The sequence below is a fragment of the Pristiophorus japonicus genome, chromosome 12 (assembly GCF_044704955.1).
Source record: "Pristiophorus japonicus isolate sPriJap1 chromosome 12, sPriJap1.hap1, whole genome shotgun sequence".
NCBI classification, from domain to species: Eukaryota; Metazoa; Chordata; class Chondrichthyes; family Pristiophoridae; genus Pristiophorus; species Pristiophorus japonicus.
The window spans coordinates 56,496,837-56,515,692 of NC_091988.1; the positions used below are offsets into that span (position 1 = coordinate 56,496,837).

At 44.2% G+C, this 18,856-nt stretch overlaps 1 protein-coding gene across 1 annotated transcript in view; it reads left to right on the plus strand.

Annotated features, from left to right (window-relative positions):
- Positions 1 to 18,856, plus strand: part of slc26a6 (solute carrier family 26 member 6) — a 154,136-nt gene that overhangs the window by 48,961 nt on the left and 86,319 nt on the right. The window contains exon 2 of the mRNA XM_070894916.1: positions 980 to 1,168. Coding sequence (XP_070751017.1) covers positions 980 to 1,168 — 189 coding nt within the window. The remainder of the gene's footprint in view (positions 1 to 979; positions 1,169 to 18,856) is intronic.

Below are 18,856 nucleotides of genomic sequence, written 5' to 3' on the forward strand. Positions count from 1 at the left end.
CATCAAAGACCAATTTCACCTCACCAGTGTCAGTTCTAATTACCAGCTAACTACACGCAGCAACGTTGTTAGTGTGTTTGTGAAGATTTCTTTGTTTATCATTTTTTTTGATATTAAGGGAATCAAGGGATTTGGGGAGAGTGCAGGCAAGTGGAGTTGAGGTGGAAGATCAGCCATGATCTTATTGAATGGTGGAGCAGGCTCAAGGGGCAAAATGGCCAACCTCCTGCTCCTATTTCTTTTTTCCACCATTACTTTGCAACGTTTTGGAACCTTGATAGAAATACAATACAAAAGGAAAATCATCACAACTGCATTCACCGTGTTACAACACATTGCGACCAGAGCAATTTGCACCCTTCCTACCCCCTCCCCACGTGCACACCACCTTGGAAGTTGGAAACATAGAAAAGCTTTCCATTACGTTTAAATATCACTCAAGTATGTGATCAGATATATTCTCCATGTGACATCACTGTGTGGAAATGTTGCCACGAACAATCTCTCCAAACAAGAAATGGCTGCTCTCAGCATCACATCACTTGGAAGTATTTTTTCAACAGCAACAACTTGAATTTATATAGCGCCTTTAATGTAGTAAAATGTCCCAAGGTGCTTTGCAGAAGTGGTTTAAGGCAAAACAAATAAATTGACACCGGGCCACATAAGAAGAAATTATGGCAGATGACCAAAAGCTTGGTCAAAGAGGTAGGTTTTAAGGCATGTCTTAGAGGAAGAGAGGCAGAGAGGTTTAGGGAGGACCTAGGAGCTGAAGGCTTTCCCACTGTGGCAGATGAAATAAGAGTGAATTTGTGCCAGGAAGTAAACAATTAAAGGAGTGTTTGTTCGTAGGATATAGACATTTTTTGGACCTTGCCGTTCCCATCAAAACATTTTCCTCGTTGTGTGTGTTGTTGCTGTTTGATTTTTCAGCGTTTTTTATTTTCCAATTTTCACTCAACTGTTGCTTCTTTTCTAGGTTAGCATCAAACCAGGAATCTGCAATGATTACCAATTTAGAAGATGATGGAGCTCCCAATCTGCGGATGCGGAAAACCAATTATCGCGTGGAACGGCAGATCATGGATGAGGAGCATCTGGAAGTAGTGGCACAAAGATCTGAACAAACGGAAGTGTCGATAAAAGATAAACTGAAAGAAAATCTGAGGTAAGTAGCTGATTGCTTACCGTTAAGAGCATGGTCTAATTCCAAGTTGCAGAGAAAACTGAACTGAAAAGGAGTTAAAAGTCCTCTTTCAGTGAAAAATGGGAGAATCCCATTTTTTTCCCCCTGGAACTGACTATCAACTAATGAAATAAAGATATGCATTTGTATAGTGACTTTCACGACCACCTGATGTCTTAAAGCGCTTTACAGCCGATGAAGTACTTTTGGGGTGTAGTCACTGTTGTAATGTGGGAAACGTGGCAGCCAATTTGCGCACAGTAAGCTCCCACAAACAACAATGTGATAATGACCAGATAATTCATTTTAGTGATGTTGATTGAGGGATAAATATTGGCCACAACACCGGGGATAATTCCTCTGCTCTTCTTCAAAGTAATGCCATGGAATCTTTTATATTCACCTGAGAGAGCAGAATGGGCCTTGGTTTAACATCTTATCTGAAGGATGGTATCTCCGACAGTGCAGCACTCCCTCAGCTACACTGGAGTGTCAGCTTAGATTTTTGTGCTCAAGTTCCTGAAGTGGGATTTGAACCCACAACCTTCTGACTCAGATGCAAGGGTGCTACCCACTGAGCCATAGCTGACATTACATGGACATTCCCACCTGTTCTGGTGAATTCTTTAGCAGTTCCTGATTTTCAGAGAAAATGAGGGATTTCACCTCATTAAACTGAAGTGGACAGTGTTCCATTCTGCAACACGAACTTCCCTCATCCTTAATGAATGAAGACAAAGTTGAACAAAATGAAATGTTCACACCTGACCGAAAACTAAAAGTCAGTGGGTAAATGTACATCCCGTGTGTGTTGAGCAAGATAAACCTGGATGGTTGGTCTTGATTTAATTGCTGTCACCTGGAGCATTGGTGGGAGCGACACAATTCCTACCCGACACAATTAGGGTAGGAAGGGGGAAGTTATTCACAGTTCCCACTGATGATCGTTGTCCAGTGAATAGTGTGAGTGGGTGCATGTGTGATCCATTAGTTGGGGGAAGAGGCTTGGGGGCTTGTTAATAATTCAGTTGAACAAAGGCTGCTTTGGAGATGCCGTGGTGGGGATGGTGAAGGGTGAGGTTGCACCCTGGAACTGTACCTTGGTAGGAGTTGTCACTTTTGGTTGAAAATTGGAAAACATTATGATGGTTAACCCAATGCTGACACATCCGTGCAGTACTGAGAGAGTGCTGCATTTTTAGAGGTGTCCTTCAGGTGAGAGGTCAAACCGAGAGCCCGTCCATCTATTTGGATGGACGTAAAAGACCTCATGGCACTATTATTAGAGTAGGGAGTGCTCTCAGTGTTCGACCCAACATTCATCATCACCAACACCACCAAAACTGCTGTTTGCGGGGTCTTGATGTGCATGAATTAGCTGTTGCATGAATCTACAAAACAATAGTGACCACACTTCAAAAACAGTAATTCATTGGCTTCTGGACTTCCCGAGGAGGTGAATGACGCTTTATAAATGAAATCGTTCTATTGTTCTTCTTTGTGAAGATCAAACTCAAATGCTGGAAACCTGAAGTGAAAGCAGAAGATACTGGAAATGTGGAGCAGATGTTGACTGACTGATTAACTTGCTATGCATCTCTACCATTTCTGCTTTTATTACAGGGAAACCCACTTCTGTTTGAATGCTGGGTCAGGGAATTGTCCTATGAGGGAAAATTGAGTAGACCAAGCCTATATTCTCCAGAGTTGAGAAGAATGAGAGGTGATCTCATTGAAACATACAAAATCCTTACAGGGCTTGACAGGGTAGATGTAGGGAGGATGTTTGCCCCGGCTGGGGAGTCTAGAACCAGGGGTCACAGTCTCAGAATAAGAGGTCGGCCATTTAGGACTGAGATGAGGAGAAATGTCTTCACTCAGAGGGTGATGAAGCTTTGGAATACTCTACCCCAGAGGGCTGTGGAAGCTCAGTCATTGAGTATATTCAAGATAGAGATCGATAGATTTTTGGACTCTAGGGGCATCAAGGGATATAGGGACAGTGCAGATAAGTGGAGTTGAGGTAGAAGATCAGCCATGATCTCATTGAAAGGCGGAGCAGGCTCGAGGGGCCGAATGGCCTACTCTTGCTCTTATATCTTATGTTCTTATGTTCTTACAGCTGAGGAACTACTATGTATCTGAATCTGTACCCACACAAGTCAAAGTTATGTTTTAAATGTTGCATGAAATCTATTTTTAAAAAGCTCGTTGCTAGGTAATTATCAGAGTTACAATTCCAAAGTAGTTTGGGAGAATTTATAAACAATAAGCAATATGTTGCACTCTTGGCTCAAGACTCAAGAATATCTCAAGTCTTAAAAGCTCCTTTGTGAACCAGTGATTCTTTACAGTGATTTGTGACCAGTTTTTGAATAGAATCCTGTTGCCTTTTCAATAGGAAATGTTTGATGGAATGGGACACTAAAATAAAATCATTATTTACTTTTCAAATGTCAATTTTTCCTGGGGACTAGGCAGTGTACTTGGCTCCATACTATCTTTTCAGCTTCTGGACCTGGGTTCAAATCTAGTCCAGGCTGCATGGATAAAGGCCTTCTCTCTCTGATATTTACAAGGGTTTGAACTGAAATGGGTGCCCAGTGCATAGAAGCATAAAAACATAGAAAATAGGTGCGGGAGTAGGCCATTTGGCCCTTTGAGCCTGCACCACCATTCGATAAGATCATGGCTGATCATTCCCTCAGTACCCCTTTCCTGCTTTCTCTCCATACCCCTTGATCCCTTCAGCCGTAAGGGCCATAGCTAACTCCCTTTTGAATATATCCAATGAACTGGCATCAACAACTCTCTGTGGCAGGGAATTCCACAGGTTAACAACTCTCTGAGTGAAGAAATTTCTCCTCATCTCAGTCCTAAATGGTCTACCCATTATCCTAAGACTGTGTCCCCTGGTTCTGGACTTCCCCAACATCGGGAACAATCTACCTGCATCTAACCTGTACCATCCCATCAGAATCTTGTATGTTTCTATGAGATAAGAATTAGGAACAGGAGTAGGCCATCTAGCCCCTTGAGCCTGCTCCGCCACTCAACAAGATCATGGCTGATCTGGCCGTGGACTCAGCTCCACTTACCCACCCGCTCCCCAAAACCCTTAATTCCCTTATTGGTTAAAAATCTATCTATCTGTGATTTGAACACATTCAATGAGCTAGCCTCAACTGCTTCCCTGGGCAGAGAATTCCACAGATTCACAACCCTCTGGGAGAAGAAATTCCTTCTCAACTCGGTTTTAAATTGGCTCCCCCGTACTTTGACACTGTGCCCCCTAGTTCTAGTCTCCCCGACCAGTGGAAACAACCTCTCTGCCTCTATCTTGTCTATCCCTTTCATTATTTTAAATGTTTCTATAAGATCACCCCTCATCCTTCTGAACTCCAACGCGTAAAGACCCAGTCTACTCAATCTATCATCATAAGGTAACCCCCTCATCTCCGGAATCGACCTAGTGAATCGTCTCTGTACCCCCTCCAAAGCTAGTATATCCTTCCTTAAGTAAGGTGACCAAAACTGCACGCAGTACTCCAGGTGCGGCCTCACCAATACCCTGTACAGTTGCAGCAGGACCTCCCTGCTTTTGTACTCCATCCCTCTCGCAATGAAGGCCAACATTCCATTCGCCTTCCTGATTACCTGCTGCAACTGCAAACTGACCTCACATTTTCCAACATTGTATTCCATCTGCCAAACCTTAGCCCATTCGCTTAACCTATCTAAATCTCTTTGCAGCCTCTCTGTGTCCTCTACACAACCTGCTTTCCCACTAATCTTTGTGTCATCTGCAAATTTTGTTACACTACACTCTGTCCCCTCTTCCAGGTCATCTATGTATATTGTAAACAGTTGTGGTCCCAGCACCGATCCCTGTGGCACACCACTAACCACCGAGTTCCAACCCGAAAAGGACCCATTTATCCCGACTCTCTGCTTTCTGTTAGCCAGCCAATTCTCGATCCATGCTAATACATTTCCTCTGACTCCGCGTACCTTTATCTTCTGCAGTAACCTTTTGTGTGGCACCTTACCGAATGCCTTTTGGAAATCTAAATACACCACATCCATCGGTACAACTCTATCCACCATGCTCGTTATATCCTCAAAGAATTCCAGTAAATTAGTTAAACATGATTTCCCCTTCATGAATCCATGTTGCGTCTGCTTGATTGCACTATTCCTATCTAGATGTCCCGCTATTTCTTCCTTAATGATAGCTTCAAGCATTTTCCCCACTACAGATGATAAACTAACCGGCCTCTCTTCCTTCTAAACTCCAATGTATAAAGGCCCAGTTGATCCAGTCTCTCCTCATATGTCAGTCCGGCCATCCCGGGAATCAGTCTGGTGAACCTTCGCTGCACTCCCTCAATAGCAAGAACGTCCTTCCTCAGATTTGGAGACCAAAATTGAACACAGTATTCCAGGTAAGGCCTCACCAAGGCCCTGCACAACTGTAGTAAGACCTCCCTGCTCCTATACTCAAATCCCCTAGCTATGAAGGCCAACATACCATTTGCCTTCTTTACCGCCTGCTGCACCTGTATGCCAACTTTCAATGACGGATGAACCATGACACCCAGGTCTCATTGCACCTCCCCTTTTCCGAATCTGCCAACATTCAGATAATATTCTGTCTTCGCGTTTTTGCCCCCAAAGTGGATAACCTCACATTTATCCACATTATACTGCATCTGCCATGCATTTGCCCACTCACCTAACCTGTCTAAGTCACCCTGCTGCCTCTTAGCGTCCCCCTCACAGCTCATACCGCCAGCCAATTTAGTATCATCTGCAAACTTGGAGATATTACACTCAATCCCTTCATCCAAATCATTGATGTATATGGTAAAGAGCTGGGCCCCAGCACTGAGCCCTGCGGCACTCCACTAGTCACTGCCTGCCATTCTGAAAAGGACCCATTTATCCCGACTCTCTGCTTCCTGTCTGCCAATCAGTTCTCTATCCACGTCAGTATATTACCCCCAATACCATGTGCTTTGATTTTGCACACCAATCTCTTGTGTGGGACCTTGTCAAAAGCCTTTTGAAAGTCCAAATACACCACATCCACTGATTCTCCCTTGTCCACTCTGCTAGTTACACCCTCAAAAAATTCCAGAAGATTTGTCAAGCATGATTTCCCCTTCATAAATCCATGCTGACTTGGACTGATCCTGTCACTGCTTTCCAAATGTGCTGCTATTTCATCTTTAATAATTGATTCCAACATTTTCCCCACCACTGATGTCAGACTGACTGGTCTATAATTACCCGCTTTCTCTCTCCCTCCCTTTTTAAAAAGTGGTGTTACATTAGCTACCCTCCAGTCCATAGGAACTGATCCCGAGTCGATAGACTGTTGGAAAATGATCACCAATGCAGCCACTATTTCTAGGGCCACTTCCTTAAGTACTCTGGGATGCAGACTATCAGGCCCCGGGGATTAATCAGCCTTCAATCCCATCAATTTCCTTAACACAATTTCCCGCCTAATAAGGATATCCTTCAGTTCCTCCTTCTCACGAGACCCTCGGTCCCCTAGTACTTTCGGAAGGTTATTTGTGTCTTCCTTCGTGAAGACAGAACCAAAGTATTTGTTCAATTGTTCTGCCATTTCTTTGTTCCCCATTATAAATTCACCTGAATCTGACTGCAAGGGATCTACGTTTGTCTTCACTAATCTTTTTCTCTTCACATATCTATAGAAGCTTTTGCGGGTCCAAAAGATTAATCTGCCTGTCATTTATCATGAATTAGCCCTTTTGATTGCAGGAGTGGCTAGTGTGCACAATGAAAATTTCACGCTGGTGCAATAGATTTGGTTTCCTGAAATTGTTTGTTGAGCGAACTTTTATGTTGCCTCTAATCCATCTTATATCTGATCAGAGAGAGTGTATGACCCTGACAGAGAAAGCATTAAACAAAGTAGCAGCCAGAAATGATATTGTTTTCTTTGATAAGCACAAAAAAGTCATTCAAGAACATTTAAAAAGAAAAACGTTAATGTGGGATTAAGTATAAGTGCCAGTTTAATGGATAAAGTCCTTTCATAATGTATCATATCCTCTATGGACAAACTGGGGAATATATCAAATTCTTGAAATGACACTGTGATATTAGTGATGAACACATTAACTCATTTGTATGGAAATTCCTCTGTCCTCTGTCCGATTATTTTAACAGTAACAACAACTTACATTTATATAGTGCCTTTAACGTAATAAAATGAGATGCGTTATCAAACAAAATTTGACACCAAGCCACATAAGGAAATCATCATAGGCAGTCCCTTGAATCGAGGATGACTTGCTTCCACATCAAAAAGTTCACAGGTGTTTCAATGAAGGTCCTAAAATTCCAGGTCCGAACTAAATCTTGAAGGGTGGAAGATGTCTGTGCTTGGATTTTTTTTTAATGTGTGGTTACCGTTGCACACCAGCCACCATACACGGCCTTGACAGAGCTAGATCTTGGCCCAGTGACGAGGATTAACCAAAACAACTGGAGACCAGCTCTGCTGCACGGACCTAGTGCGCACACATATCACAGCGTGGGCTGGCCCGTGCTGCCCCTGGTCCCTCGTCTCTTCTGGGCCCCGAACTCACGCCTCTCCTGGGCCCCGTTCACGTCCCTCTTACCACTCCTTCGCCCCGACCTCGCCGTTCCTGCAGTACCTGCCCACGCTCCAATCACCGACCTGGATCTTGATGACGTCCCTTTTCACTGCCGTTGCTCTCCTGCTCCAGCACGTGCTGCTCCCTGGAGTGGTACGCTGCCACGCTGCTCCTTCCGCTCCCCGGCCTGCTCCGATGGTGCTCCGCAGGCTGGGGGCTCGTGCAGACGTTTCAAACACACGGCCCGCCGCCTACAGTCGCTGTGTGGAGGCTCACCCCCTGAACCTCCATGGCTCGCTCGCCCGCTCGCTCTTCTTACCGAGGGTAATACCTGGGAGATAGGGACATTAGGAAGGGTGATCAAACGCTAAGTCAAACAGTTAGGTTTTCAGGAGCGTCTTAAAGGAGCACCTCTAGGGCTGAATTTCCGGTTTGTTGCTGACTCTGTTTTCACCCTGGAGGGGTGGTAATGGCAGCAGAAAGCATTCCCAGACGGGCGAGCAGCTTCCAGCGCCCCGCTGAAACATTCAGCGTCGCGTTTGCTAGGCACGGAGCAGTACTACCCGGGAGAGGCACTGGTTGGAACACCGTCTCGATATTTGGTTTGCGCCCAATCCGTAGCGCACCCTAGTGGGACCGCCTGTGAAAGCTGGCGGTCCGAGCTTTACCGGCAGCAGTGAGGGAAAGAATGTCGACCTGAGGTCAGTGTTATTGTTTTATATTTTTGTATTTTTGTGATTAATGTTGATGTGGCCTCAGTAATGGATTGAGAGTGTTTTTGGTGGGTTATTTTTCAGATTTATGTTTTCCACAGAAGCCTCTCTTAGGTCGCTTTGAGGCCGGCTGTTTAGCTCGGGATTTTTAGTAGCTCAGCCGGCCTAGTGCCCTAAAAGAGGTGAGAAATGCTGCCCTCAGTGCTCCACTCCAAACTCAAAGCCCAGCTGGGGAATTTTACGGCTGGAGACGCAAACCATTTCCCGGCGCAAAATTTACCGCTCCGCCCGGGTTAATGCACCAACGGAGGCGTCGCCGAATTTCCACCTCCTAGGCTTGACTATTCCAAAGCACTTCTGGCCGGCCTCCCACATTCTACCCTCTGTAAACTTGAAGTCATCCAAAACTCTGCTGCCCGTGTCCTAACTCACTCCAAGTCCTGTTCACCCATCACTCCTGTGCTCGTTGATCTACATTGGCTCCTCCATTTTAATTGCTCCACCATTGGTGGCCGTGGCCCTAAGCTCTGGAATTCCCTCCCTACATTTCTCCACCTCTCTACCTCGCTACCTCTCTTTCCTCCTTTAAGACGCTCCTTAAAACCTACCTCCATCGGCTCTAGTATCTCCTCATGTGGCTCGGTATCAAATGTTGTTTTCTAATGCTCCTGTGAAGCGGTTTTGGGATGTTTTACTCCGTTTAAGACGATTTATAAATACAAATTATTGTTGTTTTTGATAGAGAGGTAGAAAGGTGGTGAGGTTTAGGGAGGGAATTCCAGTGCTTAGGGCCGAGGCAGCTGAAGGCAAGGCCGCCAATGGTGGAGCGATGAAAATCAGGGATGCGCAAGAGGCCAGAATTGGGGGAGCGCAGAGATCTCGGAGTGTTGTAGGGCTGGAGTAGGTTACAGAGGTAGGGAGTGGAAATAATGCATTTCCAACTAATATCCCACAACCCAACTTCAACCTCTAAGAAGAGAAGCGAGATCTGTCTGTAAACAGACTCTAGCTATAACAGACACGGCAACTATTGCTGTGAAGTGAATGTAGTGTCAGCTGTGGCTTAGTGGGTAGCACGCTTGCCTCTAAGCCAGAATCCCACTCCAGGGTTTTGAGCACATAAATCTAGGCTGATATTCCGTTGGAGTGCTGCACTGTCGGAGGTGCCGTCTTTCGGATGATGTTAAACCGAGGCCCTATCTGTCCTCTCAGGTGGATGTAAAAGATCCTGATCCCATGGCACTATTTCGAAGAAGAGCAGGGGAGTTATCCCTGGTGTCCTGGCCAATATTTATCCCTCAATCAACATAATTGATTATCTGGTCATTATCAATCACATTGCTGTTTGTGAGAGCTTGCTGTGTGCAAATTGGCTGCCGCGTTTCCTACATTACAACAGTGACTACACTCCAGAAGTGCTTCATTGGCTGTAAAGTGTTTGGAGACATCCGGTAGTCATGAAAGGCGCTATATAAATGTAAGTCTTTCATTCTTTTCAGTGTCACCCAAGTATGTTGGGTCTATTAAAACTGACGTACTGTATGGACAATTCTAACAGTGAAAGGAGCAAAACTGACTAGAGACAATTTATGTTGGGTAGGAACATATTAGAGAAAATTCAATGGGGACTATGTTTGAAGGGTGCATGGGTCAGAGATAGCGCTACAGGATTGCATGCCCTTCGAGCACAGCTCACACTGGGAGCACGGGACTTGTGAATATACCCGAACATTCCTTTGGCTTATTCTTACATTACAATCCCCATGCAGCTCTGAGGAATCTACTTGCATAAATTTGTGGTGGTAAAGTAAGATATGATGGCGATATTTAAAATAGAGGGTGCAAAGGTATTCCCCACTATCATAGAAAACATGTTTAAAATTAAGTGAATGGTTATCAAAAAGTTTCCATGAAAACTCCTTTTCACTGTTGTAAACTGACGTCAGTAATCATATGTACTTCTTACTTGGTAGCAGAGAATTACAATCAAATTAATAATTGATAACACAGATCTTCTCTTCCCACATTTTTGGCATTGCGGTCCTAAATTCTCTTGGATTTATCTTTCATTCTGAATTAAGCCAGTCCTAGCCTTTTGCTTCCTTCTCACAGCTAAATGTTCAACTCTTGCACCTGAGTTCATCTGGAAGATCTAGTCAAGCGAAAGGTCAATTTAAAATAAAACAAGTGGGTTACTTATCTCATTGCTGTTTGTGGGGAGTGACTTGGCTGCAAAAGCTGCCATGTTTTCCCATATAACAACAGTCAGGAACTTCAAAAAGTGTTTTGTGACATGAAGCACTTTCAGATGGGATCGGACACTATATAATTGCAAGTTGTTTTATATATAGTTAAGTTTGGAATAAAAACAAACAAATAGTACACATTCACAGAAGCCCCTGTGAATACTGTCAAATAGAAAAGGATAATTTGGGGAATCTATCAACCAAAGCATAAGACAATGGTGAAACATCACTCACTCTTCCCAGCTTAAAAAGCTAGGCATAAAAGTTAGAATTTTTCCATTGGGTTAAATTCTAGGATTGTGCAATAAACATATCCTTTATATCAAAATCATGTAAGCCCTTCATATTATCACAACTATTAACAGGCTGAATCATCTGTTTGTATATTCCCCATTATCACTAGGTTACATATTCTCTCTTCTCTGGGTATGCTTTATGCAATTAGCATCCATGGAGATTGACATTAAAAGGGGTGAAAAGCTAAGAAGAAACTGCTCAAAGCATAGAATCATAGAATGGTTATAGCACAGAAGGAGGTTATTCGGCCTGTCAAGCCCGTGCTGGCTCTCTGCAAGAGCACTTCAGCTAGTCCTACTCCCCCGCCCTTTCCCCATAGCTCTGCAAATTTTTTTCCTTCAGGTACTTATCCAATTCCCTTTTGAAAGCCACGATTGAGTCTGCCTCCACCACTCTCTCAGGCCATGCATTCCAGATTCTAACCACTCATTGCGTCAAAAAAGTTTTTCCTCATGTCGCCTTCGGTTCTTCTGCCAATCACTTTAAATATGTGTCCTCCGGTTCTCGACCCTTCCGCCAATGAAAACGGCTTCTCTCCCAGGAGATCACATGGCTCCGGTTGGGGTGGAGTGTAGCATGTTTCAATGTAAGGGGTGTCGCTGTTGTGTGGGGCGGACTGGTTGGGCTGGGTGCTCTTTCCGCCATTGTTTATTGTTCATAGGTTTATATGTAACCTTCAGTGCTGTTGACTGAGGGTCGTCTGGCTCTTTGTCAGCCAGTGCAGTCACAATGGGCCGAAATGGCCTCCTTCTGCACTGTAAATTTCTATGTTTCCATGTTCTACTTTGTGTAGATGCTTCATGTGGGTCCCCAACTCATGGGAGCCTACTTCAAGAAAAGTTTTATGGCTGATGAATGGGGCCTCCTGGGGCAGCACAGTCTTCTCCTGAAACCATTTTTTTGAGGATGTAACTAGTAGAGTGGACAAGGGAGAACCAATGGATGTGGTGTATTTGGACTTTCAAAGGGCCTTTGACAAGGTACCACATAAGAGATTTGTGTACAAGATCAAGGCACATGGTATTGAGGGTAATGTACTGACGTGGATAGAGAACTGGTTGGCAGACAGGAAGCAAAGAGTCGGGATAAATGGGTCCTTTTCAGAATGGCAGGCAGTAACTAGTGGGGTGCCGCAGGGCTCAGTGCTGGGACCCCAGCTATTTACAATATACATTAGTGATTTAGATGAAGGAATTGAGTGTAATATCTCCAAGTTTGCAGATGACACTAAACTGGGTGGCGGTGTGAGCTGTGAGGATGACGCTAAGAGGCTGCAGATTTGGACAGGTTAGCTGAATGGGCAAATGCATGACAGATGCAGTATAATGTGGATAAATGTGAGGTTATCCACTTTGGGGACAAAAACACAAAGGCAGAATATTATCTGAATGGCAGCAGATTAGGAAAAGGGGAGGTGCATCGAGACCTGGGTGTCATGGTTCATCAGTCATTGAAAGTTGGCATGCAAGTACAGCAGGTGAAGAAGGCAAATGGTATGTTGGCCTTCATAGCTAGAGGATTTGAGTATAGGAGCAGGGAGGTCTTACTGCAGTTGTACAGGGCCTTGGTGAGGCCTCACCTGGAATATTGTGTTCAGTTTTGGTCTCCTAATCTGAGGAAGGATGTTCTTGCTATTGAGGGAGTGCAGCAAAGGTTCATCAGACTGATTCCCAGGATAGCTGGACTGACATATGAGGAGAGACTGGATCGACTGGGCCTGGAGTTTAGAAGGATGAGAGGGGATCTCATAGAAACATATAAAATTCTGACGGAACTGGACAGGTTAGATGCAGGAAGAAAGTTCCCGATGTTGGGAAAGTCCAGAACCAGGGGACACAGTCTAAGGATAAGGGGTCGGCCATTTAGGACTGAGATGAGGAGAAACTTCTTCACTCAGAGAGTTGTTAACCTATGGAATTCCCTGCCGCAGAGAGTTGTTGATGCCAGTTCATTGGATATATTCAAGAGGCAGTTAAATATGGCCCTTACGGCTAAAGGGATCAGGATGTATGGCGAGAAAGCAGGAAAGTGGTACTGAAGTTGCATGATCAGCCATGATCGTATTGAATGGTGGTTCAGGCTCGAAGGGCCGAATGGCCTACTCCTGCACCTATTTTCTATGTTTCTATGTTTCTCCTTTGGTGCAGCTTCTAGTTCTGCTGTTGTAAGTCGGAGTTGCCCAGAAGAAATAAAATATTCTGTTTTAAAATACTGTGCTGATCAGTTGAGGTGCAAAGATGCAGCTATTTAGCTGCATGAGTGAGTCAGGGGTAGCATTTTTGAGAATAGCAAGTGGAATTCATGCCCTGCTGCATCACTCCAAACACAGATTGTGAATGAGTGTGGATATACGTATTTCTCCCCTGGATAATAGCCTCCCTCTCCATCTCCAGAGAGGCACCTGCATATTAGGCAATCCATACTTTCAATAGAAACTCATAATGACAGGTTGTAGGGGGTCCAAATTTGCGCATTATATTGGCAAAAGAATATTTACACTACAAGCAGCTCACCATGGCTGACTTCACGATCCATATCTGTACTTTGATCCTTCGTTTACATATCCGCGTTGTCTTCACTTTAGACATTTTTGTTGAATTCCTTCTTGATGTCCACTGTCTGAAATGGGTCAGGAACATACCGTTCACATTCATGCCAAGCACATGCCCGGCATGCCTATACCTAACAATTGCATCTACAAGTTCAGACATAAACCTGCCAGTGAGCCAAACATTTATTTTTGTGAAGTCATAGAAATGCACGGTCCACGTCTGATTTAACGCCATCATGCCTTACAAATACTGGTTAAGTGGCTGCTAAATCACTGCTGAAGTTTGAAACTGGGATGATGCGAGGTAAACTAGGATTAGCCAAATTATCAACACAAGCACCAGAATAGTGAAAGGATGCTCTCCAACAGAAACCAGGGAGGAACAATGGTGGTAATAAACCCAAAATCTAGGGATACAAGCACTCCGAGAATCAAAAGCGGAAAATAAATCCTTTCTTGTATTTTTCCATTCTCTGTTCTTTTCTCACTTGCTATGATACTGGACTAGCAACCTCCAGAGGTTGAGAATTCAAATCTCACTATAACAAGTTGTTAAAATGAATTCAATAAATCCGGTAAATTGTCGTATAAACCCAACTGGGTCACTAACGTCCCTCGGGGAACCTGCCACCCCTATGTGACTCTGGTCCATATTATGAGTCAACAATCACAACATTTTAAAAGTACCTGGATATGCACTTGAAGTGCCGTAACCTATAGGGCTACGGACCAAGAGCTGGAAAGTGGGATTAGGCTGGATAGCTCTTTGTTGGCCGGTGCGGACTTGATGGGCCAAAATGACCTCCTTCCATGCTGTAAATTGCTATGATTGCTATGATTCTAATCTTAATGCCCTCTGAGGTAGATAGTAACAAAATACTCAGACGTACAAACAACTATTGTCAAGAAGAAGGCAACTAGATATGGACAGTAAGTTGTTCACATCCTGAGAACAAAACAAAATCACATCACCTTCCATTTAAACAATAGGGTAGGGATGGGGAAGGGGAAGGGAAATAATCAAAGCATGAGAGTAAACATTATGGTAGTGCCAAATTCTGAGGAATAATTAAACTGAGTGTGCGCACCTAGTGCAGGAGCTGGAATCTCAGAGTGACGGGAGCTACAGGCAAAAGACAGAGTTTTTAAAAAATGTCTTCAGTTGGCAAATACCTGAGTCCCGCTGGAATTGCCTGCCAGTTGCAATTATAACTGTTGGCAAACAATGACACCTATACTCGCTGTCGGCAGATGTCATCCGCATAGGCAATCGAGGAAGACGTGCTTCCACTCTAAAAGTGAGTTCTCAGGTGATTGTACAGTCCAATACGGGAATTACAGTTTCTGTCACAGGTGGGACAGACAGTTGTTGAAGGAAAGGGTGGGTGGGGAGTCTGATTTACCGCATGCTCCTTCCGCTGCCTGCGCTTGTTTTCTGCATGCTCTCACCGACGAGATTCGAGGTGCTCAGCGCCCTCCTGGATGCTCTTACCCCACCTAGGGCGGTCTTTGGTCAGGGATTCCCAGGTGCCAGTGGGGATGTTGCACTTTATCAAGGAGGCTTTGAGGATGTCCTTGAAACGTTTCCTCTGCCCACCTGGGGCTCGCTTGCTGTGTAGGAGTTCCAAGTGGAGCGCTTGCTTTGGGAGTCTTGTGTCAGGCATGCGAACAGTGTGGCTCACCCAATGGAGCTGGTCGAGTGTGGTCAGTGCTTCGATGCTGGGGATGTTGGCCTGATCGGGAACACTGACGTTGGTGCGTCTATCCTTCCAGGGGATTTGCAGGATCTTGCAGAGACATCGTTGGTGGTAGATAGCATGGGGCCTACCAGAGGCATTCTACTGCGATTCCCTGGGGAGCCCAGGTGGGCAGAGGAAGTACCTGTTGCCCTCAGTCAGAACTTGCCACCGGTGACCCAATGAATCCGGATTCTGCCCTAAATTCTGGTTGTCCGTGTCAGACTGCATGAGAACTCTACCCTGAGCAGAAGTGGAATTTCTGGGCAGAGCACTCCATAAGAACACTCCATCAGAACACTCCAGCAGTCCTGAAATAATCCAGAGTATCATTGTGAAGTTTTTTTTCATCTATTCATTCATGGGATGTGGGCATTGCTGGCAAGGCCGGCATTTATTGCCCATCCCTCATTGCCCTTGATAAGTTGGTGGTGAGCCGCCTTCTTGAACCGCTGCACAGGGCAGTTAAGAGTCACATATAGGCCAGACCGGGTAAGGACGGCAGATTTCCTTCCCTAAAGGACATTGGTGAACCAGTTGGGTTTTCCCCGACAATCCGGTAGTTTCATGGTCACCATTACTGATACTAGCTTTTTAATTCCAGATTTATTTAATTAACTGAATTTAAATTCCCCCAGCTGCGGTGGTGGGATTGGACTCATGTCTCCGGATCAGTAGTCCAGGCCTCTGGATTATTAGTCCAGTAACAGAACCACTTTGCTACCGTACCCCCCAATCACATGTTGAGTTCACGGCCAGGCCAGTACAACCAGTTTCTAATTCAAATGCTGGTTAACATCATCGATGAGTCGATTAGATTAAACACCAGCTATAAGGAAAAGGATTTACCGTTGGAAGCAAGAGGTGAATTCACAAAATTCTGTTAGGATTTTATTCCAAAACTAAAAAACATAAAATAACCAATTTGGATGAGAAAGGAAATGACCACTATCAATTACTTTAAATACTGTATTGTTCAACTGACGTTTCAGTGAATACACTTTGATTGGTGATTTAGATTAACATCAACAGAACAGTGCAAGAGAGTTTTGGTTCAATAGTTCATTGTAAAGCTCAGTACAGTATAGGCAATTATTAATTAACCGTCAGTCTACTAGGCAGCACTATATGACGAACAAAGTTAGTGCGGTTCAACCTTCAAAACATTTCTCTTAGGGTCACAAATTAGTGCTTGCGTCTTCAAGAGTATTTTTCAAAAATTTTCAATTTATTATTTCGTCTGCCTTTTCTATTTCCTGTGTGTCATTCTCCCAGGTAAGAGAACAGAAGACTTTGTTGTTGCAAAGCTTTTCTCAACGTCACCCTTCAAGCTACTAAAAAGAGGTCATGACAACAGCCCTGGCCTGTTATTTTTTTCTTTGTTGTTTTGGGGAGCCAGCTAGATTCCATTTTGTATCTTCATCCATGGCTCGGGTGAGCTTTAGGCCGCGTCCTGAGAAGAATCATAGATAAAGAAGGATTTGCATTTATATATAACCTTTCACAATATCAGGGCGTCCCAAAGTGTTTTACAGCCAATTATATACTTTTTTGAGGTGTAGTCACTGTTGTAATGTGGGCATTCTATTTTATAGAGTGTCAGCTGTGGCTCAGTGGGTAGCATTCTTGCCTCTGAGTCAGAAGGTTGGGGGTTCAAGTCCCACTCCTGAGACTTGAGCACAAAAATCTAGGCTGACACTCCAGTGCTGTGTTGTTGGAGGTGTTATCTTTCAGAAGAGACATTAAACCGAGGTCCTGTCTGCTCTCTCAGGTGGACATAAAAGATTCCATGGCACTTTTTTGAAGAAGAGCAGGGAGTTTATCACCAGTGTCCGAGCCAATATTTATCCTGCAATCTACATAACAAAACAGATTATCTGGTCATTATCACATCCGCGTTTCCTACATTACAACAGTGACTACACTCCAAAAAGGTACATCATTGGCTGTAAAGTGCTTTGGATGTTTGCTAATCGTGAAAGGCGCATTAGAAATGCAAGTCTTTCTTATAGCACAGGCTTGATCTGTCATACTTCCACCAGCTGCAACAGGTTTTACTAAATCTTCAAACTAAATTAATAACAGTTAATCATTAAGTGTAATTAAGCAATTATTGAAGTTACTGTTGATATCTTGAATGTATGTTCCATTGGTTCTGTGATAAAATTTACGATGGCAATAAACTGATCAAGCCTCCACTGTTCCCTGAGCATTATCTATTCATCTTGCACTTAATGTGGTTAATGCAGTGTAATAGTTAATGTTGCAACTTTTACAGCACGACAGCAACAACCGCGAACAATACATCACTAACGGGACTTGTGGCAGCTCTGGACATCAGTCAGTAACTGGGAACTTACAAACTGCAGAAATAAAATTACTCTTGTGTATATTGTCATATATCATGCAGGTGGAGCTTAACTGCAGTAACAAAGAAAAATATTTTCAGTGAAATCTATTTCACTCTCGCACCAACTTTTTTCGTTCTCTTTAGTGACTTCAGTAAAATAGACCCATAGTTTGGATTCACTTTGAATTTGGGAGTATTCCGATTTTGATATGTCCTTACTATACAGTATAAATGCACACGAGGCCCATACTTGAGAGAAGGTCACTCTGTGACCAGTTACCTTTATTACCAAGACTTCAAGTGATGAAGGTGGGTGGAGCTTCCCCTTTTATACCTGAAAGTCCAGGTTAGGAGTGTCTCCCACAAGTTCACCCCCTTGTGATCAATGTTCTCAAGGTGTACAACTTAGGTCAGCTTATACATGGGTTACAATGATAGTTGAATACATGACATCACAATCCCCCCAAAGTCTTATTGAGATCACAGGTTAAGTCTCTCTGGTGGTTTACGCTCCCTTGTAGAGCACCTGAGTTGGGGCTCCGGTTGTTGGGCGCTGGCCTGAGTGTCTGCTGTTTGCAGTGCCTCAGGCCTGTCCGGACTGCCCACAGTGACTGGGCTCTCCTCCACTTGGTTCCGGTGTTCGGTCATCTGTGGTGGAGTAAACTCTACCTCGTGTTCTTCCTCTGCTTCTTCTGTGGGGTTGCCAAACCTCCTTTTAGTTTGATCCATGTGTTTGCGGCATATTTGTTCATTGGTAAGTTTTACTACCAAAACCCTATTCCCCTCTTTGGCAATCACAGTGCCTGCAAGCCATTTGGGCCCTGCAGCGTAATTAAGGACAAAAACAGGGGCATTGACATCAATACATCGCGCCCTCGCATTCCTGTCATGGTAGTCACATTGTGACTGACGCCTGCTCTCAACAATTTCTTTCGTAGCAGGGTGTATAAGGGATAACCTGGTTTTGAGCGTCCTTTTCATTAGCAGCTCTGCGGGTGGAATCCCTGTGAGTGAGTGTGGTCGGGATCTATTGGCCAGTAGAGTGGACAAGGGAGAACCAGTTGATGTGGTGTATTTGGACTTTCAGAAGGCTTTCGACAAGGTCCCACACAAGGAGATTAATGTGCAAAGTTAAAGCACAT